Below are 21,815 nucleotides of genomic sequence, written 5' to 3'. Positions count from 1 at the left end.
GAGGTGGAGGTGGCGGCGGAGGGGCCAGGGCTTTAGGGAGCCCGCCCGGGGCTGGGGGGCGGCGCCATGGTGGTGCCGGCGGCGGGTTCTGCCTCATGGGGGGGGGCGGCCTGGGGCAGCCCCCGCGGCTCCTCCGCCATCGCCAGCGGCCGCCGCCGCCGCCGCCTCTCCCCCCGCCGCCCTTCCCCGCCGCCGCCCTCTGGAGCCGCCTCGGGCACCCCAGGGCCGGCAGCGGGGGCCCCGCGCCGCAGGAGCCGTGCCGGGAGAGGAGCGCGGCGGGGCGCTGCGCTGAGCTGGTGCGTGGCGGGGGGGGGGAGTGGCAGGGGGGTCGTTCTGTCAGGGGAATCTGTCGGGGGGGTCGTTCTGTCGGGATCTTCTGTCGGGGAGTGTTTCTGTCAGGGAAATCTTCTGTCAGAGTGTTTCTGTCAGGGGAGTCTTCTGTCGGGGGGGTCTTTCTGTCAGGGAAACCTGTCAAGGAAATCTGTCAGGGGAGGTCTTTCTGTCAGGGGGGGATCTTCTCTCAAGGGGAGTATTTCTGTCATGGGAATCTTCTGTCAAGGGGGTCTTTCTGTCAGGGAAATCTCAAGGAAATCTGTCAGGGAACTCTTCTGTCAGGGGGAGTATTTCTGTCAGGGGAATCTTATGTTGGGGAGGGGTCTTTCTGTCAGGGGATCTTCTGTCAGGGTGGTCTTTCTGTCAGGGAGAGTATTTTTGTCAGGGGACTCTTCTGCTGGGGGGTCTTTCTGTCAGGGAAACCTGTCAAGGGAGGTCTTTCTGTCAGAGGATCTTCTGTCAGGGGGAGTATTTCTGTCAGGGGAATCTTTTGTCGGGGAGGGTCTTTCTGTCAGGGAAATATCAAGGAAATCTGTCAGGGAAATCTGTTGGAGGGGGTCTTTCTGTCAGGGGATCTTCTGTCAGAGTATTTCTGTCAGGGGAATCGTATGTTGGGGTGGGGTCTTTCTGTCAGGGAAATCTTCTGTCAGAGGGGCTCTTTCTGTCAGGAAAATCTCAGAGAAATCTTCTGTCAGGGAGGTCTTTCTGTCAGGGGGAGTATTTCTGTCAGGGAATCTGCTGTTGGGTAGGGTCTTTCTGTCAGGGGAACCTGTCAAGGAAGTCTGTCAGGGGAGGTTTTCTCTCAGTTGTGTCTTCTCTCGTGGTGCCCTATTTGCCAAACCAAAGCCTTGGTTAATGTTTACCGCTCAGGTGCTTTGTGCCCTGCCCAAATGGCAGCTTGCTGCCAACATCTGCAGGGCTTCCCTGCCTCAGCCCCCTGTTTACCTTGACTGCTGTCATTACGTGCTAAACGAGGATCTGCCTTCCTGGCCTGAAGTTTCTCCTTTCTTGCTTTGCAGTATGAAAACCCATGGACGATCCCAAACATACTGTCAATGGCGAGGATGGGTCTGGCGCCAGTCTTGGGCTATTTGATCGTTGAAGAAAATTTCAACGTTGCACTCGGTGTCTTCGTTTTGGCTGGCGTAACAGATTTGGTACGTTTGCATTGGTTTGGAGATGCTTTGGGGATAGCCTGGGGTGTGGTGACCCCATCGACGTACGTTGGAATTGAGAGAATAGAATAGGAATGAGTAAATTATAGGAACAGACACGTTTTTATGCTCATCGTTTTCTAGAAATGCTGTACGTGTCCTTTGTGACACTGTGGTGAGCTCCTGTACCTTGGTGCTGGTGGAGCAGTGGGGTTAGCCGGGTGGGTTCCTTCCCATCCCCATGTGGGGACTGTCCAGCCAGTGCTCATGCACCCAGAGGTCTGTTGAGATCTGCACTTTAAGACATCTTCTTCATTTTTCTTTGAAATAATGAGAACTGAATATCTTTGAAGGCTTCCAGAATCTGGAATGCAACATGGGGGGGAAAAAAAAGTGATACAAGTATCAGCTAACAGGTGTCATATCTCATCAAACTTAAACTAGCTGTCCTGTGTCATGCCATTCAGGAAATCTTTCTGTAACAGAAGCACATAAAAGCTGTTGTATTCTTAGCTCTTTAATACAAAAATATTGAATTGTGTTTTTCCTAGTTGGATGGATTTATTGCACGAAACTGGGCTAATCAGAAATCAGCCTTGGGAAGTGCTCTTGATCCTCTGGCAGATAAAATTCTCATCAGCGTGCTCTACGTAAGCCTAACTTGTGCAAATCTTATCCCAGGTGAGAAAATGTCATTACTTGCCAATGCTGTGTTAGGTACAGAAGTTAATCCTATGTGTGATAATATTTCTTCTGTTTCTGGAAGGAAAACTCTGTATTGCTCAAAACTTTAGTTTTGCCAGTTAGTTGTACTTTGTTATTTGCTGCTGTTACATACTTGAACAAAAAACACACCTCTGCCCCCCGCCCAGATCTACACATCAAAAAGCATTGCTGCTGTTTTCAAGTGTAATTTCTTCAAAGCAATAGTAGTCAGCAGGTATATCAAAAGATTTCTCAGGACGGATTGATTTAAGACTTCACATGAGACCCTTTCAGAAGTCACATTAAAAATCTTCAGTCGTACCTAGAAGTTTAGAAGTTGCAGGTGGCTATTTCTTCTTGCTTCATGTGTTGTGCTTTTTTTGTTTCATTTTGTTCTTAGTCGTGGACGTGATTTTTCACTAGATCCTGTTGGCTTGGTTTTTCAGTTTCACTGACTTCCATGATCATTCTGAGGGATGTAGCACTCATCGCTGCTGTTTTTTATGTGCGATACAAAACTCTCTCTCCACCAGTAAGTTTGTAGCGTTAAACAAAATTCTATGAGCATGTAATCATTTTTTACTGTGATTGAATCTTATTTTAACATACTTTTACGTGTATATAAAATGAGCAAGCATTAACAGGTTGTAACCAATAGATTTTTCCTTCTTGATGGTTGCTCAAAACATGGGTCGATAGCTTAAGAGGTGTATCAAACTGAATCTGCTAGAATTGCCTTTTTTCCCCTTTTCTCTCCTAACAGAGAACACTCAGCAGGTATTTTAATCCCTGTTATGCTACAGCCCAACTAAAACCAACATTCATTAGCAAGGTAAGAGTAATAACTCATTAGAAAAGATAAATTTCTCCATAGCTGGGGCGAGCTGTAGTTTGGTGGGAGGAAGCTGTTTCCTGCTGCTGCTGAGTGCAGTTTCAATGTAGTGCCAACTAATTTGGAGGCAACTTCAAATGTGTAAGATAGTTTGTTAAAAGAAGTTTTAAAATATTTTTTTTCTGGTACTTTTTAAGTAGTAGTATATAGACTTTTACTTAAACAAGTATTAAAAGTGTATATTGGTATTCCTTGGAGAGTGCACTTTGTTTTGATCACATTTCTAATTTTGCTTTTATCAGATGAATACAGCTGTTCAGCTACTTCTGGTGGCAGCGTCTTTAGCAGCTCCTGTTTTCGATTATGTGGACAGCATCTACCTGCAGACATTATGGTAACTCGTCTCTTCATTTTTTTCCCAGATAATTTAACGTACTCCTTACGAAACTGGTAATTGAGGTTAATCTAATTGTGTGGAACAAAAAAACTGTGCCCAAATGATGTCATAGACCCCCTATGGCTGAATTTTTGCACGTTTATTCTTAACTGACACAGCAGCTATATATTTATTGGCACTTATTTTGAGACTAGGTAAGATCTAGGAATAACAGCTAAGAAACAAGTCTTGAGAGTAGACACGGTGCAAAGTGTATGTTCAGATTAGTATAAAAGAAGAGTGAGAAGAAAAGCTGTATGTGTTCTGTGTATGTTCGTGCCATTAGCGTCCCTAGAGAAACAATCTTGATAACAGTAAAAACAGACAGGAGATATTTTCTTCTATTTTATGTTCTACCTGCTATCCTGAAATCTTGGTTTCTGAAGCCTCTTTAAATAAAGTACCTGAAGAAGTCAATGATTCCTCCTGGGCTATAGAGAGGAAGGGGAGAAAAGGGAAGAGATCAAATGAAAACAGGCCACCAGGGGTGTACTTCTTTAAATAATGGCCTTTCCCGTCACTGTCATTGCAGACCTGAACAATTAATTGTGGCATTATTTATCCTCAGCTCTTAGGCAAGAGTCTGGAACAAAGAGGCAGAACTGCAGATGGCTGCATTACTTCGTAACTTGGTTTAAAGTAGTGAAAGATCCAGCGTTACTTGCCTTTTTTAAAAAGCAAACAAAACAGAAAAACAGCCTCAAAGCTTTTAAGGAGCTAGGAACCTTTATCTTAACAGTCAAGTGTGTTTTTCATCCCGTTGGAAAGCCGGACCCAAAACTGTCTCTGTGAAAGACGCTTTCCTTGCTATTTCTCTGGGACTCTTGAGAGAGTTCCCGTATAGTGAGTAATAAAGAAATGTGAGGTGTAACTTACCAGGATGCTGTAGGAATGCTCCAACAATGATGTCAGCGAGCCTGGCAGTGGCAGCGAGGGGCAGGACTGTAACAGTGACTCACAAGTGAACGGTGCCAGCCTTTGACAGAGAGGAGCACTGCTCATTTAGAAATTCCTAATGCCCGGGAAGGGACAAAAAGAGGCCAAATACAAAACTTGAGCTTTAGCTTTGGTGCTTGTTGAAATACTAAGTTCAAGTATTTCCTATTATCTGAATGCTCCCCTTTTGTGCAGCCAAGGGATAGCTTCTCACATCAGTCACTTCCCACGCTGGTAAAAATTCTGCAGGCTACAAACTGAAGCAGATGATTGTCTCTTCCCTTCTTTAAAACAAGTGTTAACATTTACTGTCATAACTCGGACTCACCTGACTTACAGGAACTCTTTCTCCCAAAGGTGCATCACAGCGTTCACGACGGTAACATCTGCGTACAGCTATTACCACTACGGCCGAAAAACTGTTCAGGTGATAAATAACAAATGAAGTATTGCTGAAGGGACCGTGTCTGGGCACGATGGTTTGCTGTACTGCAGAGGATGGTTGTAATTCAACTGGGCTTTGGATAGAAACCTGTTTTTCTGCTTAAACCATGGTAACACAATGAAGTGAAGTTTGAACATGTACTGTGTATATAAATAGAGAATTTTCAATGTATTTTTAATTTGTTTAAAATTAAGGTTGTTTACAAAATCAAATAAAAAATATTCTTAAAGACACAGGTCACTGGTTGCTGCCATGTGCATTTTGAATACTTTCATACTGGTGTTGAAGTCAGAAGTAGGCACTTTTCTCCAGCTGTTTCGCCATCTTCGTGCAACAAACTGAACAATTTTGAGAAGAAAAAGCAATTTTAAAGCAAATTTGTACCTCAACCTAAGTCAATAAAGCAGCATTGCTTATTAGGACTTAATGACACATTTCAGCTTGCAGCAGGAGACAGAATATCATTGAGGAGCAGAATCTCTAGAAATTTAAGGCGGAGTAAGAGGAAGCATTATCTCATTTTCCATGGTGATACAGACAGGCCATTGAAGGGTTATTACTTCCCCCTGCCCCTTCCCCTCTGCTCATATTTACTTTATTTTTTAATAGGAGCAAATATTCTCACCAGAGGAGTGTTTTGAGTCTGGGAGTGGTTAGCTGTGCATTGAAGAGTCTGTAGCCAAATTAGGCACGGAGATACATTCCTCTTACTACAGTACTAATTTCTAGTGATTGGAACAAATGGCATCTCCTGTGTTTCCAGCTCCACTGGAGAAAGTGAGCGTGTTAACAGTTCTCCAAATCAACAGAGAAACTGAAAGAAAATAATAGATGCACATCCTGGTGATTTTTCCTGTTCCTCCAGATTTAAGAGGTATATAGCAATCCTACTCAGATACAGGCACCTGGTCCGTGTTCTTTGCCAGTTCTGTGCTTTCAGAAAGATACAGAATAAAGTATGGAGCAGAACAGTCTGTATTGATCATAATTTATATTTTATATTTTAGAGCAACACGTGATATTTCTTGTATGTCATAAAAGTACAACAATGAAGGGCTTAAATATTTGAAATCAGGTGGTATATGATGCCGCTGTATTAACAGAAGAACATTTGCTATAGGCATTTCCTTTGAGAGCATGTAGGCTCTTTTGTGACTGTATATGCCTGTACATACAAAGCATTTTAATATTTTTTATATTTGAACTTGTATAGAGTGGTGCACAGCGAAAACACTTGATTTTTATTAGTACCTCTTTCTGAACTGTCCCCACGTTTTGTGGTTTACCTTGTGTCTTACAACAAAGGGATACAAAGCACATTGTATGGAAGTTTCCTTAAAATACCTGAATATTTAGTAAAAATGGAACATTTTAACAGAAGTACAGTTCAAGATGCAGAGATTTATTGCACTGCATCGGGTCATTCCTCTAAGGTTGTGTCTTCTGGGGGATGTTTTTTTTTTTTTTTAATTCATGGATAACTTTGAAACATTGCATTGTCAAGGCGTGGAAAAATAGTGGTGATAATAGCAAATGTTATAGTTACGTTTGTGAATGTGTAATAGCGAAGGGATGACAGTGAAGGATCCATGCTGGTGTGCGTCACTACTTGTGTTGGTAAATCAAATGTACAATTGCCTGGCAGCGTGTGCCTAAACATTTGTGTTAAATAAAGTTCTTGTAGAGCTGCTGTGTTTTGAGGTGCGGATTTGGTTGGTGCTTGATGCTTACTGTGGGATGGCTGGAGCACACGATCCCTCACCCACCCGTGAGGAGGAACATCACCCACCACTTTCTCCTCCACCGCGTGAGTGCTACCTCGGGCACGGCTCCGTGCCGGCTCCAACCCCGACACCCTGAGCTCCTCCTGACGAAACCACGAGCTCCTCCTCACCCACAGAGCTCGCTTTCACCCTGCCAGGAAGGCGAGAGCCTCAGCTTCCCACCCCGAGCTGCCAGCAGCGGCCACCACCCCGAGCCCCGGCCGCCAGGCGCCAGCCGAGAGCCGGCGGCGGGGCGGGCCGAGGCGCTGGGGCCGCCCCTCCAACATGGCCGAGCAGCCCCAGTCCCACCAGTCCCACCAGTGCCAGGCACTGGGAGCGGGCTCGGAGGGCTGTAAAGCACTGGGTGCCCTGCTCAGCGGCATCGCGCAGGCCGCCTACCACGGCAACGCGGCGCTGACGGCCGAGCTGCTCCGCGGGCAGCTCTACCCCGAGGCGGCCCCCGAGGAGTTCGCGGCCCTGCGAGCCAAGATGGGCGGCCTCCTGCAGGTACCCCCGGGGGCTGGGGGCTCGGGGGGTCCCCACGGCTCGGCACGGGGCTGGTCGGGGGGGTCCCGTGAGGAGGAGCGGGAGATTGGGTCTGGTTTTGGGTGTGTAACGCCCGCATCCCCCTATGTAGCAGCCAGCTTCTTATATTGTGCGGGTTTTCTTTCTAAGACCTTCCTTGGCATCTTAAATAAAGCTGCAGCATCTGCTTTGTCCTCTATCAGTACCTGCTGTTACCTTATGCTCCTTCTTTTACTAAAGATCATTCATCTCTCCTTAACAACCCTATATGTTAAGTTACAGCTCTCTAAGAAATACTTGGAATTACCTTGGATCATTTTGTATGGCAGGAAGATGTCAAAAAAAAAAATAGAAGATACCGGCTTTATTTCTCTCTATATTTTTATTTCTCTCTATATTTTTATTTCTCTTTATATTTTTATTTCTTACAAGGTCAAAAGCATGTATTCTATTCAAAAGGTAAACGACTGTAAAACATCTTTTTGTTGTTTCTCCATCCCTAACTTTGTATCAGGGGGTGGTATCTTAGCACTAACACACGTTAGCGCAGCAGGTGCTGCTCTAATTCCTGACCACAGGGCAGCAGTCACCAGCTCCAGCTTAATCTTTCATAATTACACCGTGCTCACAGCACCGTTAGCAGCAGCACCCCCTGTTTGTCCATAGGGTAAGGAACCGTGTATGTGAAACGTACCACTTTGATTTGTAATTTCTTTATTGTTGTTCACACCTGAAGACATCTGCCTTGGTAGCCACAGCAGTCAGATCTGCCCGCTATCCTGCGAGATGCACTATGCCAGTTGAGCAGTGTGTTGTTGCCAAAATCCACCCCAAACCATCCTATGATTCAAAAGGTGGTTTTCTTATCCCCTTTTGGCCATATCCATTGCCTCTTCTGACAACTGCAGTGCTTTCTGGATTTCTCTGTCAGGTTGCTGAATAACTCAAAAAGAGGAAGAGAAACAGAAAGACTGTAGCTCCTGAGTCTAAATTGTCTCATGAAAAGATCAGTTGAGTGTCAGAGGTGAATGAAGGAAGCAGCTTGGTCTGCATAGCCAGGAGTAGCGAGTGAGGGGAAGCAGGGTGTGAGGTGATTTCTTTCGTCAGTTCACTGAAGAAAAACAAAATCAATGTCAGTTTGTACAGTGGGCAGCAAACTGGAGTTCCTCAGACCCACCGTCTGTACTCTGTTCCCTCTTAGGGGGTGATGGTGACTGGCATTACTAATGCCTCGCAAGTGTCGTGTCCTGATTCCTTGGCTTAAAGCCAGGATGTTTCGAGTCCTACTCGGCAGCCACAGGACCAGTGGGAGACAAAACAGAAAGCCATGAACTGAACTTTCTGCTTTACCGTATTCTTTAAAAAAATAGGTGAATACTTTGTATGTTTTTTCTTTCCATACTGTGTATTTTGGCTAATATTTCAACCTTTTTCTCTGGATTTTCTAGATTAGAATTTCTGATTCACTCATATGGTTTATTTTTGAAATTGGTTTCCTCTAAATCTGTGTAAGCCAGATTTTACTGTTACTCGCTGTCCTCTGTTCTGGTGGCTATTTTCAGATGTGACCCTTCTTATTTTTGACCCACCTGTTCTTCATAGATTGTTAGGTACTGTGTGCAGTTCTGGGCACCACAGTATAAAAAGGACATGAAACTGTTGGAAAGTGTCCAGAGGAGGGCTACGAAGATGGTGAAAGGCCTTGAGGGGAAGACGTACGAGGAACGGCTGAGGTCACTGGGCCTGTTCAGCCTGGAGAAGAGGAGGCTGAGGGGAGACCTCATCGCAGTCTACAACTTCCTCGTAAGGGGTTGTCAAGAGGCAGGAGACCTTTTCTCCATTAACACTAGTGACAGGACCCGCGGGAACGGGGTTAAGCTGAGGCAGGGGAAATTTAGGCTGGACGTCAGGAGGGGGTTCTTCACAGAGAGGGTGGTTGCACACTGGAACAGGCTCCCCAGGGAAGTGGTCACTGCACCGAGCCTGTCTGAATTTAAGAAGAGATTGGACTGTGCACTTAGTCACATGGTCTGAACTTTTGGGTAGACCTGTGCGGTGTCGAGAGTTGGACTTGATGATCCTTAAGGGTCCCTTCCAACTCAGGATATTCTATGATTCTATGATTCTAGGTGTTTTCTTGAGGTGCTTTTGATTACCTGTGACAGATGACCAGCAAATACAAGTAGTATTTTTTTCTACTCATTTCAATGCAGTTCTATAATGTAGTAACTTCAGATAAATGCTAACTTCATAGGAATGTTCTCCAAACTCTATGCATGCACTGTTTTTACAGAAACATGTAGCTCCTTAGCCATGACTGGAGTGTGACAGCTGCTCAGCCAAAATGATGTATTTGAGGCTAGAAGAAAAACCAGTGCCACATCCAGAGGAAATAGCTAGAGAAACTTTGCAAACATAGTTGATAGATTTGGAATTTGATGAGGATGCTAGCACTTACTTTCTGCTTTTATGTAGAGTCCGTAGTTTCTTTAATGATCAAATTCAGCTGATACCCTGAAAATGCTGACATGAATATTGCCACCTGAATCCGAAACTCTGATTCTTGCAGGACTTAAGACTTTCTGGTTGTGTCTGTGGGTGTTCGTATTTTCCCTTTCAAAGCCAGGTCTTATTCAAGCACAGTTGAGTTGTTCTTTACATGATGTTAATTCAGGCCCCAGAAAACATGATTAAAAAAAATGTGAGATGTTTATTCATTGTTGTAACACCAGCATACAGGTCAGGAGCCTGGCAGTCTGATGGGGGAAGGATTTCATGTTCCCCAGGTGCTGCTTTAAGAACCAGAACTGGTAACACCTGTGGTCTTTGAGGTCACACCTTCCAATTCAAGGTAGCATCTCGCTGTTATCAGGTGTTTGTCTGCTTGCCTTTATGCCCAGAACTCTGCTCATCTCCTTACGGGTGAAATTCCTGGGAAATAGTCAAATTTTGTACAGATTGGTGCACTTCAAAGTTGAAGCTTTAAGCTAAGCAATAAGCAATGCTTTGTTCAGGCACAACTTCAGGATGAGTATGCATGGATTTTGGTGTCGTTACATCTAGTGGGGCACTTAAAGGAAGTAACATCAAAGTCCTGTGGATACTTCAGGATGCTGAACCACAGAGATCCTGAAAAAATCCCCTGGCTTTTAGGTTGTTTAGAGGGCCATATCTCTCATGCTTCTGTTAGTGTGGGGAGGTAGAAGTTATGCTTTGGAAGTACCAATGCTTGAGCTTTTGTCTGCCCGTTGTCCTAGGTATTATTTGTGATGCTTCCTTTTCAGTTCTCAGAGCTAGCTTACAAATCTCTGCCTGTGGCGTTGGCTGTCTCATCTGAAGCCATCACACAGAGAATAAATACAGAGTGGGACGTTCCCTGTTGTTTGAACAACGTGGCAGGGGGAGACTTGAGGGTCAAGTTGCCTTGGCCCTACAAGTTGCTGAACTAAATCTTCAACAGCCGAGAACCACAAAATGTGTACTTGCATTCTTCAGGGAATTGCCTGGAATACTTTTAGTGTCTCTCTGAATTTAAGTGTGTGTGTCGTGTCAGCTTCTCAAATTGTGTGGACTTGAGAAGTGTTCCTATATGTGTAACATCTTACTCTTAGGACACACGTCTTGAATGCTAGTGTCTCCCCAGTACCTGGAGGAGCAAGCTCTGCCTGAAGATGTGTTGTCCCTTCCTTGTCAATGGCTGAGTAAATCTATTCCAATCCTTATATCTAATTTATTGTGAAAAACGTGCGTGATTAAAGTATTAACATCAATACTTGTGTTTTTTCCTTTTTTTTTTTAATATATATCTTTCTCTTCTTTCTTTGGATAAGGCAGGGGGAACAAACAGCAGAACAGGAGCAGAGAGTCAGAGAACTTGCTCGTGCAGACAATTCCCATGTGTAGCAGTGATCTGCACCTGAAATTTAGAGCAAGACGTAACTTTTGGTGTCTCCATTGATAATAACACCTAATCACACCAAATATATTGTGCTGGGCAGTAGCCGTGCTGTTTGTTTTCAGACATCTTGTTTAAGAGCCCAGGTTCTTATGTGGTCAATATGGAAAAGATAAGATGTGTTTTATTGTCTTCTGTTGTCTCTGTAGGGATTGTAAGCACCTAATCTGGATGGGATAAACAGTACCTCACTCCCCTCGCTTGTTTTTGTTTTTTTCCTGACGTATACTCAAGCTGTCAGTTCATTGTTAGAAGCAGAGAGATTCATTGGCCTTGTGACTATTTAACTGCTGTAGTACTTCGTGTCCTCTAAGTAGTAATCATAAATCAGTACTCTGAATCAGTCCGTGCATAAATCAGCCACTTATTTCTGTTAGAGTTTATATAAATAAAGTGAAGGACTTCACTGTACCCTCCTGCGTTCTGTGTATACAAAGCACGGTAACTTCTCAAGCACATGAAAAGCAGGGCACCTGTGAAATGTGTGTAAATGAATAGAGTCCACAAAAGTGTATCCCATGTACTGCAGCAATAGGACTTATTTTTTCCTGGTCTTTGTGTAGTCTTATGTTTTATTTTATTTTACTTTGATTTATTTTATTTATAAAATTTATCTTGACAGTCCACTTCTTCTGGCTGTTCCATTTCCTCCCCGTAGATCTGTGTGTGTTTTTCTGCAGAATGTGCTTGAATAATCTGGCCTCTTTCTAAGGTCCCAGACTTATTTTATAGAGAAACAACGTTTCTTTATTAAATTTATCTCTATTGACCTTTACTTTTTTTTACATCTCATTTCTTGTGGAATTTCCTAGAAAGTAGAACAAAGCTCTGGGAAGGCTGACCCTGGAGAACTGTATCATGTCAATGTTTTGTCAATTACTTTCTACTTTCTGCTTGCATATTTCCCAGCCCCAATCCCATACATTTACAAAGCCTTGAGGAATGGGGGGAGACCTGCTCCTGCAAATTCTCACCCCAAGCATTTTTGGGTTTCAAAGACTTCTTTGTCCTGATCAAAATACTAAATTTGTCTCCTCCTGATGTAAATTTATTTGCTGAGTTAGTTCCTGTGGTTTAAAAAAAAATAAATAATAATAAAAAAAGTACTTTACATCTAGAGTAATTCCACTTTTTTCCTTTTGGTGGCGACAGGCTCTTGAATTTACCGAATGTGCTGGAAGCGTCCCGGCTCACTTCTGCTTCAGAACAAGTTGTACGTTGGCTAAATGACAACGAAAATTCATCACGCGGCATATAAATATTATATTTGATTTATTTTTTGCAAATAGTGAGGGTGTTACCATCTGTAATGAATACAGCAGTATGTCGCTGGTAAAATATTAATCAGGATGTACATAAGTACTGTGGGAGAACTGAACATTTGATATCCAGCACGGGAAATGCACCCAAAACATCGCACAGGACAGCATTTCTTAGCCATCTTCCTATCATTTCCACTAGAAATCACACTGCTATTCCTACCAGCTGTTCTATCAACAGTGGTATTTTATTTCCCTGCTGTTTAAGCCAGGAAGCTGATGGTACTGTTGTCGTTTGGCTCTGCTTGCCTTCACAGCTTATTTAATTCCCATCCAGAAGCCTGTGAGATGCCCCGTTGCTGCTGGTGGCTATCAGTCATTGTGCCTTTGGAGGCTGCCTGTCAGGGAAGAAACCTTTTGATCAAAATCCGATCTAAAGGCTTAGGGGGGGAAAACCTCAGTGCCACCAGCAGATGAAATTGCTCAGAGCACAAAACTCTGGGGACGAGCACCGGGGAGCTGTGGGTGCTTCGAGGGCTGGTTGCTGCCTTTGGTGCATCGTGTCCCTAAAGGCTGTCACCCAACTGTGGTCCTGTCCTGACCAAGCTGCTGTTGTCACCTGGAGAAGGGGTCCCAAAGTGTTAATGCTGCTGCTTGGGAGGGAAGAGACGATAGATCTTGGTGAAAGGGGTCTGCCTTTATGGGAGAAGTCCGAGCAGAAAGCTGGAGGAGGATGGAGGCCTTCGTGTCTCCTTCAGGGGAGGGTAGAGGCCTTTTCTTCAGTGTTTCTGCTGACAGCCATTGATGGGGGGGAAAACCCAAACTTCTTGCATTTTCTGGCATGGCAAGAGAGCTGCTGTTCTTCCCTCTCTCAGCTAACTTGTGATTCTTCACATGTGTGGGTTTGTCCTGGGCTCCTTATTGAACGCTTCACGATTGCCTTGGAAGCCCAAGCTTCTCAGAGGCAGAGCGGCCTCAATCCAAAGGCTGAGGTGAAATCATTTGACAAGAGTTACCAGGAAAGATGACTTGCTCTCTGATGCCTGGAGTTATTCCTGCATCTATTCACTGAAAATGAGTGCCAGTTAGATAGGTTCTTTCTTCTCAATATGGGTAAAAGTCAACAAGTTAGCCTGTAAGAGGGTATCAGCAAGTACTGTGTCCATATCAGATGCTTTCTGCCCAAATCTGCATCCTACATGGTGTGAAACCTCTCATTCCCACCAATGTGCTAATTTTGAGTAATTTTATTGGGCTAGGCAGAGATATGCTAACAATAACTCTGTGCAGAGTTTTATGCGGGAGGGTGGGCATGTCTGCTGGGTTAAAATGGGACGTGCACGAGAAAAATGATCATTATCTAAATTGATGTTTGCCTGGGACAGCTGAACAACAACCCCAGTTGTTTTTTAATCCAGTGAAACACGGCTATTACGTTGCCCAGCTGCCACCTCTGTGGGGTCTGGTGTCAGGGCATGCATTTTCTGTTCCTTTACATGCCTACAGTTATTGTTCCTTTTTTTGATCTTATTTCAACATCATCTTAGGAGGGTAGAAAATTGCGTGTTCACTTGAAAAACCGTCTGCTATATTGTAGTGATAAAAACGTTCAAAACGTTCATGGTAAAAGTGCTTCCATGCTTAATTATGTTAGATCTCGGTACGTGTATATGAGGTCAGTTCAAGTAGGGGCTGGTGGGGCTGGCAGCTCTGGAATAACACTCACCGGAGGGGAAAAGTTCTTCAAGAGAATGGGCTGGAGAGGCAGCTGCAGGATTGTACGTGGCTGAAGGACATTTCAAGTAGCTGTAGGCTCCGTGCTTCACTGCCTCGAGCAGCGGTTTATTGCTTGTATGTTAATAAGAACAATACGCTTTCATCACTCTGCATTTCTTTATTTCTTACTCTTTTTTCAGTTTCTCCAATTGCAGAGCTCAGTGTTTGTATGAAGTTCAAGCCTTTCGTATTCTGTTTTCGTTACTATTTTAATTACTGAAGAGGTGTTCAGGAGGCAGTGTTTTTGCTGGGAGCTACGGGATATGAAGGTGAGGGATTCTTGCAGCGTGAGCAGTTTCCTACCAATTGGGCTGTCCTTTGAACAACGTGGCCTGAGCGAGGATTCTCATCTGCACCTGCAAACTGCAAACATTTTAGCACTCCTGCTGCTGGGCATTAACAAGCACACCTCCTGAAGGCAGGCAGAAACAGAAGGGCTCTAATACAGTTTATTTAATCAGGAGTATTTTCTCTAACTCAGGTGTGAGACAGAGATGAAAGATCACTTCCTAATGAGAGCGGTCATAGACTCATTTCATTTGAGGCTGTAAAGTGCTGATATACTGTAACCGTGCCATTTAATTAAAAAGGGCTTACTTTATGTTTAAAGGTTTACTTGACCTTTTGCATCACATCGTTTATTTATCTCCTTATCTATAGACAAGTGGTAAATTAAAAGAAGTAGGCAAACTTGCGTCATTGATGTGGTAAGCTCTGTATTGCTCAAATTAGAAGCAAGCCTCTTTCGGTTTTTCCTCAGTTCTGGTGTGGGTACTTTCTGATTTTATCTCTAGAGATCCACGTGCTCTGTCCCGGCTGTGGAGGTGGTGGCCACAGTCTCATGTTTAGAGCAGACAGGTAGGTGCCAGCTCTCGATGCTTATGATGACGTTGCATTATGTTTTAGCTTAATAATGCCCTGCTGAAAATCTGGTGACTGCCAATTGGCTTCCAGAGCAGCATACTGGTGAGAAAGCTGGGTTCTCTGGTGGTTAGCATGTTTTGTGTCCCGTTCATTTCCCTTTTCCCATCCAAATACGTAGTTTTTGTCATATCTGTAGGATTTTTGCAAGTAAGTAGTAGTTTGGTCATCAATAACAGTTTTCCTTCAAAAAAAACAAAACAAAACAAACAAACAAAAACAAAACAAACAAAAAAAAAAACAAACAAACGAAACCCCACAGGTGAGTTTATCGTGGTAATATGTACATGTGTGCACTTGCTTGGGCCCATACACGTGCACAGGGAATAAAGTATTTTGGTTGTGCTGGAATTCATGAGTCCCATCTGGTTGCTGCAGTCGTTCCATTGACCTTCAGAAGAGTCTAGTCTGACTGAAAACTGTGGAGTTAGCTCTTGATTTCTCAAGTTCATTGCTACAAATTAAATGCTTCCACTATTCCTAATTAGTATTTGTCTAACACGTGCCATGTGGAGTATATGCGAAAAGGGGAAAAGACCCCCTTAGGCTTCAGCTGTGGTTTCGTGCCTTTATTTCAGTAACACTCATTCTCCATTTCCTATTCCCAAAAGTCTTGGGGAAAATGCTGAAGAGGATGATGAAGTCACTGCCACCTTCTGCCTCAGTTCTGGTGGTTTCCTGGACTAGTATTAATTGTCTTTCCGCTTTAAATGCGGCCTGTGAAGAGGTGGGAACTTGAGTTGTCTCTCGTTTTCCTTCTGTTTGATGCCTGAAGAAGAACTAAAAGGAAAAGTGAAGGCTGTGCTTACATGTGAGTCTTGCCTGCTCTGTTTTCTATGAAAGACTGAGAAACTAGAAGACCATCCAGAGCAAGCTAGTGATTTGGTTGTTTTTGTCATTTACATTAATTTCACCTTGGACAGAGTGATCAGAACTTCACCTAGGAGCATTATTTGTTTTGCATTCTGACTTTGAAGCTTCAGGAACTGCTGGCTTCTTACCTGGAGCCTAAAGCTTAGCTGCAGGCGGGGAGCAAGCACCAGCGTCCTCCCCATCAGCAGTGGGATCAAGAGGGGAAAGCTGCTTTCTGTCAAGAGCATTGGGTATGATGTGTAGCTCATGAAGTCCACAGGCTGTGAATATGTGGAAGCTGGGAGTGCTTACCAGGGAAATTGTCCTTGCTTATCATTTCCTTACACTCCTTCGGAGATGCCCAGCATCAGAAAGGATCCTGGGTTTGATGGAGGTTTGGGCCAACACAGTTCAACTGTTCAAATTTTCTCTTTTTAGTCCAGTTTTAACCTTTCTTTCCACTTTAAGTACGATATGTTTCTAGTAATAAACCCTTCTTTTTTATTCTACCCAAGACTGCACTGAAATTGTATTTTTTGTGATCAGATACTTTTAAAATAGTGCTTGTTACTACTGTTGTGAAGGAGAATAAATATTTTCTTGCTCCAGGAGTGCCCTAAAGTTGGCAGTGGAGGAAAAATTCTTCTTCCAACCTTGCCAGTGTCAAGATGCAGCACAGCTGAGCAGAAAAGACTTCTTTTTTTCATATATACATACTTTTCAACCGTGAGTAATGATTGATCTTACTAGAGAAAGAGACTATTTGATCTTGGAGTGACCATCATCTCTGCTGACATATGCACATCAGTGTTTCACAGAAAGTTCAGGACAAGCAGAGAGCAGCAGAAAGAGCTGTTCCTGCCTTGGATAGCCAGCACCATACTGTGGCATTGACTTGAGCTACAGAAGTTCACAGTATTACAAAGAAATTCAGGCGACACTTATATCACCTCTTTACTTGCTAAGCAGTTGAAGTTTTCCATTCCTGGTAATGTGTAGTCACCATGGTATGGGTGTGATGTGTAAGAGTTTTTCTACTGTGTTAAGTGCAGTACCCAATTGCTTAGATCAACTTAAAAAAATAAAAAATCTTTCAATATCAGTAACTCAAATCGTGGTGAAAGTTCTATGGGACTTGCTGGAATTACTCCATTTTACAACTTGTACTTGGAGTTTTTTTCCCAGTGTGGTGACTGAGTGTGGTGGAGCCTTGAACTCTTCAGTGTGCTCAGAGGATGTTGATATTTGCAATAGTTTATATAAAAAAATAATAATACCAGGAACCATGATTGTTATGTGATGTCTTTTGTTTTTAGCCATTGAGCCCCATGGGGCAGAAGTTGCCAGGTGAGACCCTCCAAGGACTTGAGCTCCATCTTGAGCAACCTGCCTGGCTCCCTGGGGGCTCTCCTTCGGTAGAAGGATTGCTTACAGCTTACTGAGGAGGCTCTCAAATTCATCCCTAGAGGTTCTGTGTCTTTAAGGCAAGATGAAGTGAGTGATGTCCTTAAAGGAAAAAACCTTTAATATTGTGGGTTTTTTTATTTTGTATTTATCCATAATGATGGATGCTTCTACGCAGTAACTTCTAAAATGCATTTAATAAATATGTGGACTAAGCCTGATCTGTCTGGAAGTTGCAAGACCTCCGTGGCACAGGATTAGGAGTATTCATTATTGGGAAAACCAAACTGGTTTCGCGTTCTGAGGCACTTTTGTTACGCATTCAGAACACCTGAAGGTTAAGGACAGCAGGCTTTCTATCACGTTGTTTGATTACCAGTAGTTACGTACAAGGAAAGCAAATCATCTTACACATTTAGCCAGCCAATGATTTCAAACCGGACCCTTTGCACAAAGTGAGGTTTACCCTTCGCTTTGTTTGCAGTGCACCAGCACCTGCGTAGAGCTGACGGCCCAAGATTTGATTAGGAGTACTCGATCTCTTAGAAAATTGGGTACTTCTGCAGCTGCACAGCAAATCTGTTCCTCCCTCCTCCTCAGCTCCCCGTGGAGTTCAGTGTCTGTTTACCAGCTCTGCTTCAGGACAGCGTGTTTCGCTTGGAAAGGTGACAGTGATCTCGGAACATGTTTTTTTTCCTCCTTCTCCTTCTTTGGCATCTTCCACATTTACCTGTTAACAACGCTGTTTGATGTGTGGCTCCATGTAAATACAAACAGACTGCAGCCGAATCTTGGTGAAAGGAATCATAAAACACACTGCGTAGAGCAAATGTGAAATTATACCCAGCCTTGCCAAACACTTTTTTTTTGGACTTAAAATTGGGATTTCTTTTTCATTGGTTTAAGAAATGTTTCTGTAGTTCTCTCATTTGGTATGGTAATATATTCTGAAAAGATTGTTTTTTTTTTCGTCTCTCTTCTAACAGTGAAAATTGCAATACAAATATAGTTTGAGTGAAATTCCCTATTTTTCCAAATAAGGTGAGATTTTTTTCATGTCGGGATGTGTCTGGATCTCTGCCAAGCGATTCCTACCTCATCCCGGTGGGTAGTCTTTTCTTTTCCTGCTCTGCAGTTCTCTAAAAACCATCATGTCAGGATGGAGAAACATCTTAAGATGCACGCAGGCACCTTAAGGGAGCAGCAGACAATTTTTGGTGTCTGACGTTCGCATGTGACTTGGTTGACTCAAGACTGTCGTGTCTGATGCGTGATTCATTCATGCTCCTTTTGCCAGTTCTGGTTGGAGTGTAATTGATCAGCTGTTCTACCAGGCTGGTTATATAAATACCCTTTGGTTTTACATTATCGAAGATGGTATAAATATTTACAAATTTGTAGCAGTTAGGATTTCTTCTGTGTTCTTTATTAAACCTTTTTTAAGCGTACAAAACATCTATGACCCCCTTTTTCTACAGAAGAAGAAACAGGACATTTAGGACAATCCCCTCTCTTGCCCAGCCCAAGATGTGGTTGGCTTTCTGGGCTGCAAGCCCACGTTGCCGGCTCACGTTGAGCTCTTCGCCCAGCAGGACCTCCGATGGAGGTTATAAGCTGCAGCTCTGATTCTTGTTGGGGACTTGCTCAAGTTTTTGAGTTTTGGGTTTCTGTGATGTGCGAGCCCATAATCCTTGGGCTTTGAGGTTAGACCCTGTTGTTTGAGATCTCCCCCCCTCTTTTACACCACCTGCTTTGGCATCTGCACCCCCAGCATTTGCAGTGCACGTCTGTGGTTTGCTCTCCTGGTGGGCCCTCGAGACGAGGGGTTGTTATATTGCCTTTCAGGGTTGAAAGAGGGTTCTTGAGAGCTGTATGGAGCCAGAAGGCACGTGCAGCTGGTGCAGAAAGGCTCTTCCCCCATCGGTCACTGGATGTGCCTGCTGGCTCCTGACAAGCGACCACATGCGTGCCTCTGTGTGTGACCCTGGCATCGAGTCTCCTGCGTGACCAAGGGACAGTGAGGGATCTGGCTGCCTCTAGGAGGGTGGTGGTTGCTCATTGCTCATTATTCGTTTCATATCATTACACATCATTTAAATCTTTTATCAGTCTTGTAATGGGAAGTGAGTGCTAGAGAAATTGTCTAGCCCATGTGGTCAAACGGCAAGGGGCTTATCAAAGATGGGTATGGCTTTTGGTCAGATGGGGCTAGAAGAGCCATGGGAAAAGTGAACTGATGCTTTTTGATGGCAGAGATGGCGCTGCCTTGGGGCATTTTAGGGCTGAAGTTTTTGCCATTGAAGCCTATGATGGTAAAGCCTAAAGCTGGATTTTGTTACGCACCAAGTTTTGACAGGCTGTGTGTCTGCGAGCTTAGCAAACTGCAGCCGTGCGTGTCCAGCTCGTGAGAGCAACGCAAGCGGGCTGTGGAGGCAAAGAAGAGGAGAGTTGTTCCTACAGATTTGCTGGAAAACCTGATTACTTGGCTTGCTCTACTGATAGATGACTTGATCCTAATGTGATTGAAGCGGAGAACTCCCTCTGGGGTAATTACAGTCATAAAGATTTAATGCGATTCCACTGGAAAATGCTTTAAGATGAGTATTTAGTCTTGAACTTTTTTTTCTTTTTTTCCAAAACATTTATGAGATTTAGTTCTAAGAGCATTTTTGTTACAGCAAATGGTATTTAAATCTTTATGGGAAAGCGAGGAAAGGTTTCTGCTGAGCGTCCCAGCCTGCGCTTTGCTCCCAGGCTCCGGTGGTGTTTTCCAGCACCACAGGGGGAGTGGGACCTGTACAGAAAAGTTGTGACTCTTACAATGCACAGGTTGACCTGCTGCCCCCTTGCCCTCATAAAGGTTCAGCTGTTAACTACTACAAAGGCTGCTCCTGGTTTTGGGGAACGTGTTCTGCATTTCACTGAGCTGACAGGAGGAACGAGCATGTTGTACGTGCCAAGAGGAAGACCTGCCGCCTGCTCTCCGGGGACTGGAAGCTCACCTCTCACCTGTTGGGCCTGTCAGCACGTAACACGAGGTGTCAAAATACCTGACGAGTGACCAGATGGCAAAGCACTCTTGCCTGCTTCCCTGGAAACTGTGCAGTCTGTGAACTCGTCTCCTCTACGCGCTCGTCGCTTTGCTGCTATGAGATGTGTCTGCGGGGTTAGGAGCTAAGGCAGGGACAGGCTTTCCAGCTGTTCGTTCCCAGACCCTGATTTTACTTACGAGAACACTGCCTGCAAAGTACTGCGATAAGCTCTGCTAATGCCTGCCCCATTACTGCGTGCAGGGCAAGGCTATGGCTTTTTTTTTTTCCGTTTGCCCTCAAAATACGAGCTGATCCAACTTCTATTTTTAACCCTCCTAAGTGAAATGAGATTAAACATGAAGCAATAGTCCACGACAGCAAGTAATTTTCCCAGAATGATTGTAGAAACCTGATAAACACAGTTCTCATTTATTTTAAGAGGAAAAAGGAGGAGAAAAAATGTCCATCACGTGGTGTCTTCAGAATTGGTCATGCCACCAATTCTGGGGCTGTCTCTCTATCTGTCCGTCCGTCTATTTTCCGCCTTTTGCTCTTGCCCATGAATTTCTTTGTATTTACCATCTGGTACTTATTCTGCCCTATCTGGGTTTCTCTTTTATTTCCCTCTCTTCCTTTAGCAATACTGCATCGAATGGCTTCCATTTGTTGAACATTCTTGTTTCTGAATATTGCTCTTTTAGGAGGACTGAAGAAGAAACTGTTTTGGGCTGAATAATGTAACCTGCAGAGGTTTATACATTCTTAAAAAGGCAACTTGGCCTTGGTGAAGCATAGCTCAGGGAGCACGTGTGTATGCATATTTGTTTGAAAAAGGCTGAACCTGTCAAACTTGTCCATAGCATGGCTAGTTCGTGTTGAAGAACTACTGGAAATGTGACATTTCTCTGCCTCCGCCCCATGTGGCAAAATGCTTTCTAAACCATAGCAAAGAATTTGACTCAAGTCGGGAGAAAAATGGTAGCAAAGTTCATTTAAAAATACTTTTTTTTTTTTTTTTGTTTACTGTAATTCAATTGAGTAAAGGCCAAGATGGACAGTTGATTCATATTCTTTATTGTCCTTTATGACCCTAGTAGATGTATGTGTATCTGCTATTAGTAGAACATTTCCTTATTTTTTCAGTTCCCTGTTACCTCTCTCCAACCTGTCCAGTGCTTGTCTGCTCTCTGAGAAGTCATTTCCGTTGCCTTTTTTTCTCTTACACATTTCTTCCTCTTTCTATTTTAAATAATGCAAGTAATTTGGAAACTATTACTCAGGAAGGGGGTGGTGCTTCTTCTTTATGCTTATTGCTTAAAATCCAAGCTTTTATAATCCGTTCATAATCTGAGTATGCAGGCATTATTTAGAGATCTAGATAAGACTAATGTTATTAGTGGGTGGGCTTGTTTTGTTGTATTTTTTCATTTTTATTCTTGTTCTGTAAGCACAGGCAGAATCTTTAAGTAGGCGCAGACCGAGCAATC

At 43.7% G+C, this 21,815-nt stretch overlaps 2 protein-coding genes across 2 annotated transcripts in view; both read left to right on the top strand.

Moving 5' to 3' along the window:
- Positions 1-170: 170 nt before the first annotated feature.
- CRLS1 (cardiolipin synthase 1) lies at positions 171-6,521 on the top strand (the record flags this gene model as incomplete). The annotated part of the gene is made up of 7 exons (XM_032185672.1): positions 171-296; positions 1,353-1,490; positions 2,039-2,168; positions 2,639-2,724; positions 2,956-3,024; positions 3,327-3,418; positions 4,754-6,521. Coding segments are annotated over 7 exons (729 nt in total), but the record flags the coding sequence as incomplete, so codon positions are not given.
- A 362-nt stretch (positions 6,522-6,883) lies between these two features.
- Positions 6,884-21,815, top strand: part of COMMD1 (copper metabolism domain containing 1) — a 75,139-nt gene continuing 60,207 nt past the window's right edge. Inside the window, exon 1 of the mRNA XM_032185092.1 lies at positions 6,884-7,111. Coding sequence (XP_032040983.1) covers positions 6,890-7,111 — 222 coding nt within the window. The 5' untranslated portion in view covers positions 6,884-6,889. The remainder of the gene's footprint in view (positions 7,112-21,815) is intronic.

Source organism: Aythya fuligula, chromosome 3 (genome assembly GCF_009819795.1).
Source record: "Aythya fuligula isolate bAytFul2 chromosome 3, bAytFul2.pri, whole genome shotgun sequence".
Taxonomy (NCBI): Eukaryota; Metazoa; Chordata; class Aves; order Anseriformes; family Anatidae; genus Aythya; species Aythya fuligula.
Note: the sequence above shows the minus strand (reverse complement) of the source record. Positions and strands in the feature narration are given on the sequence as shown.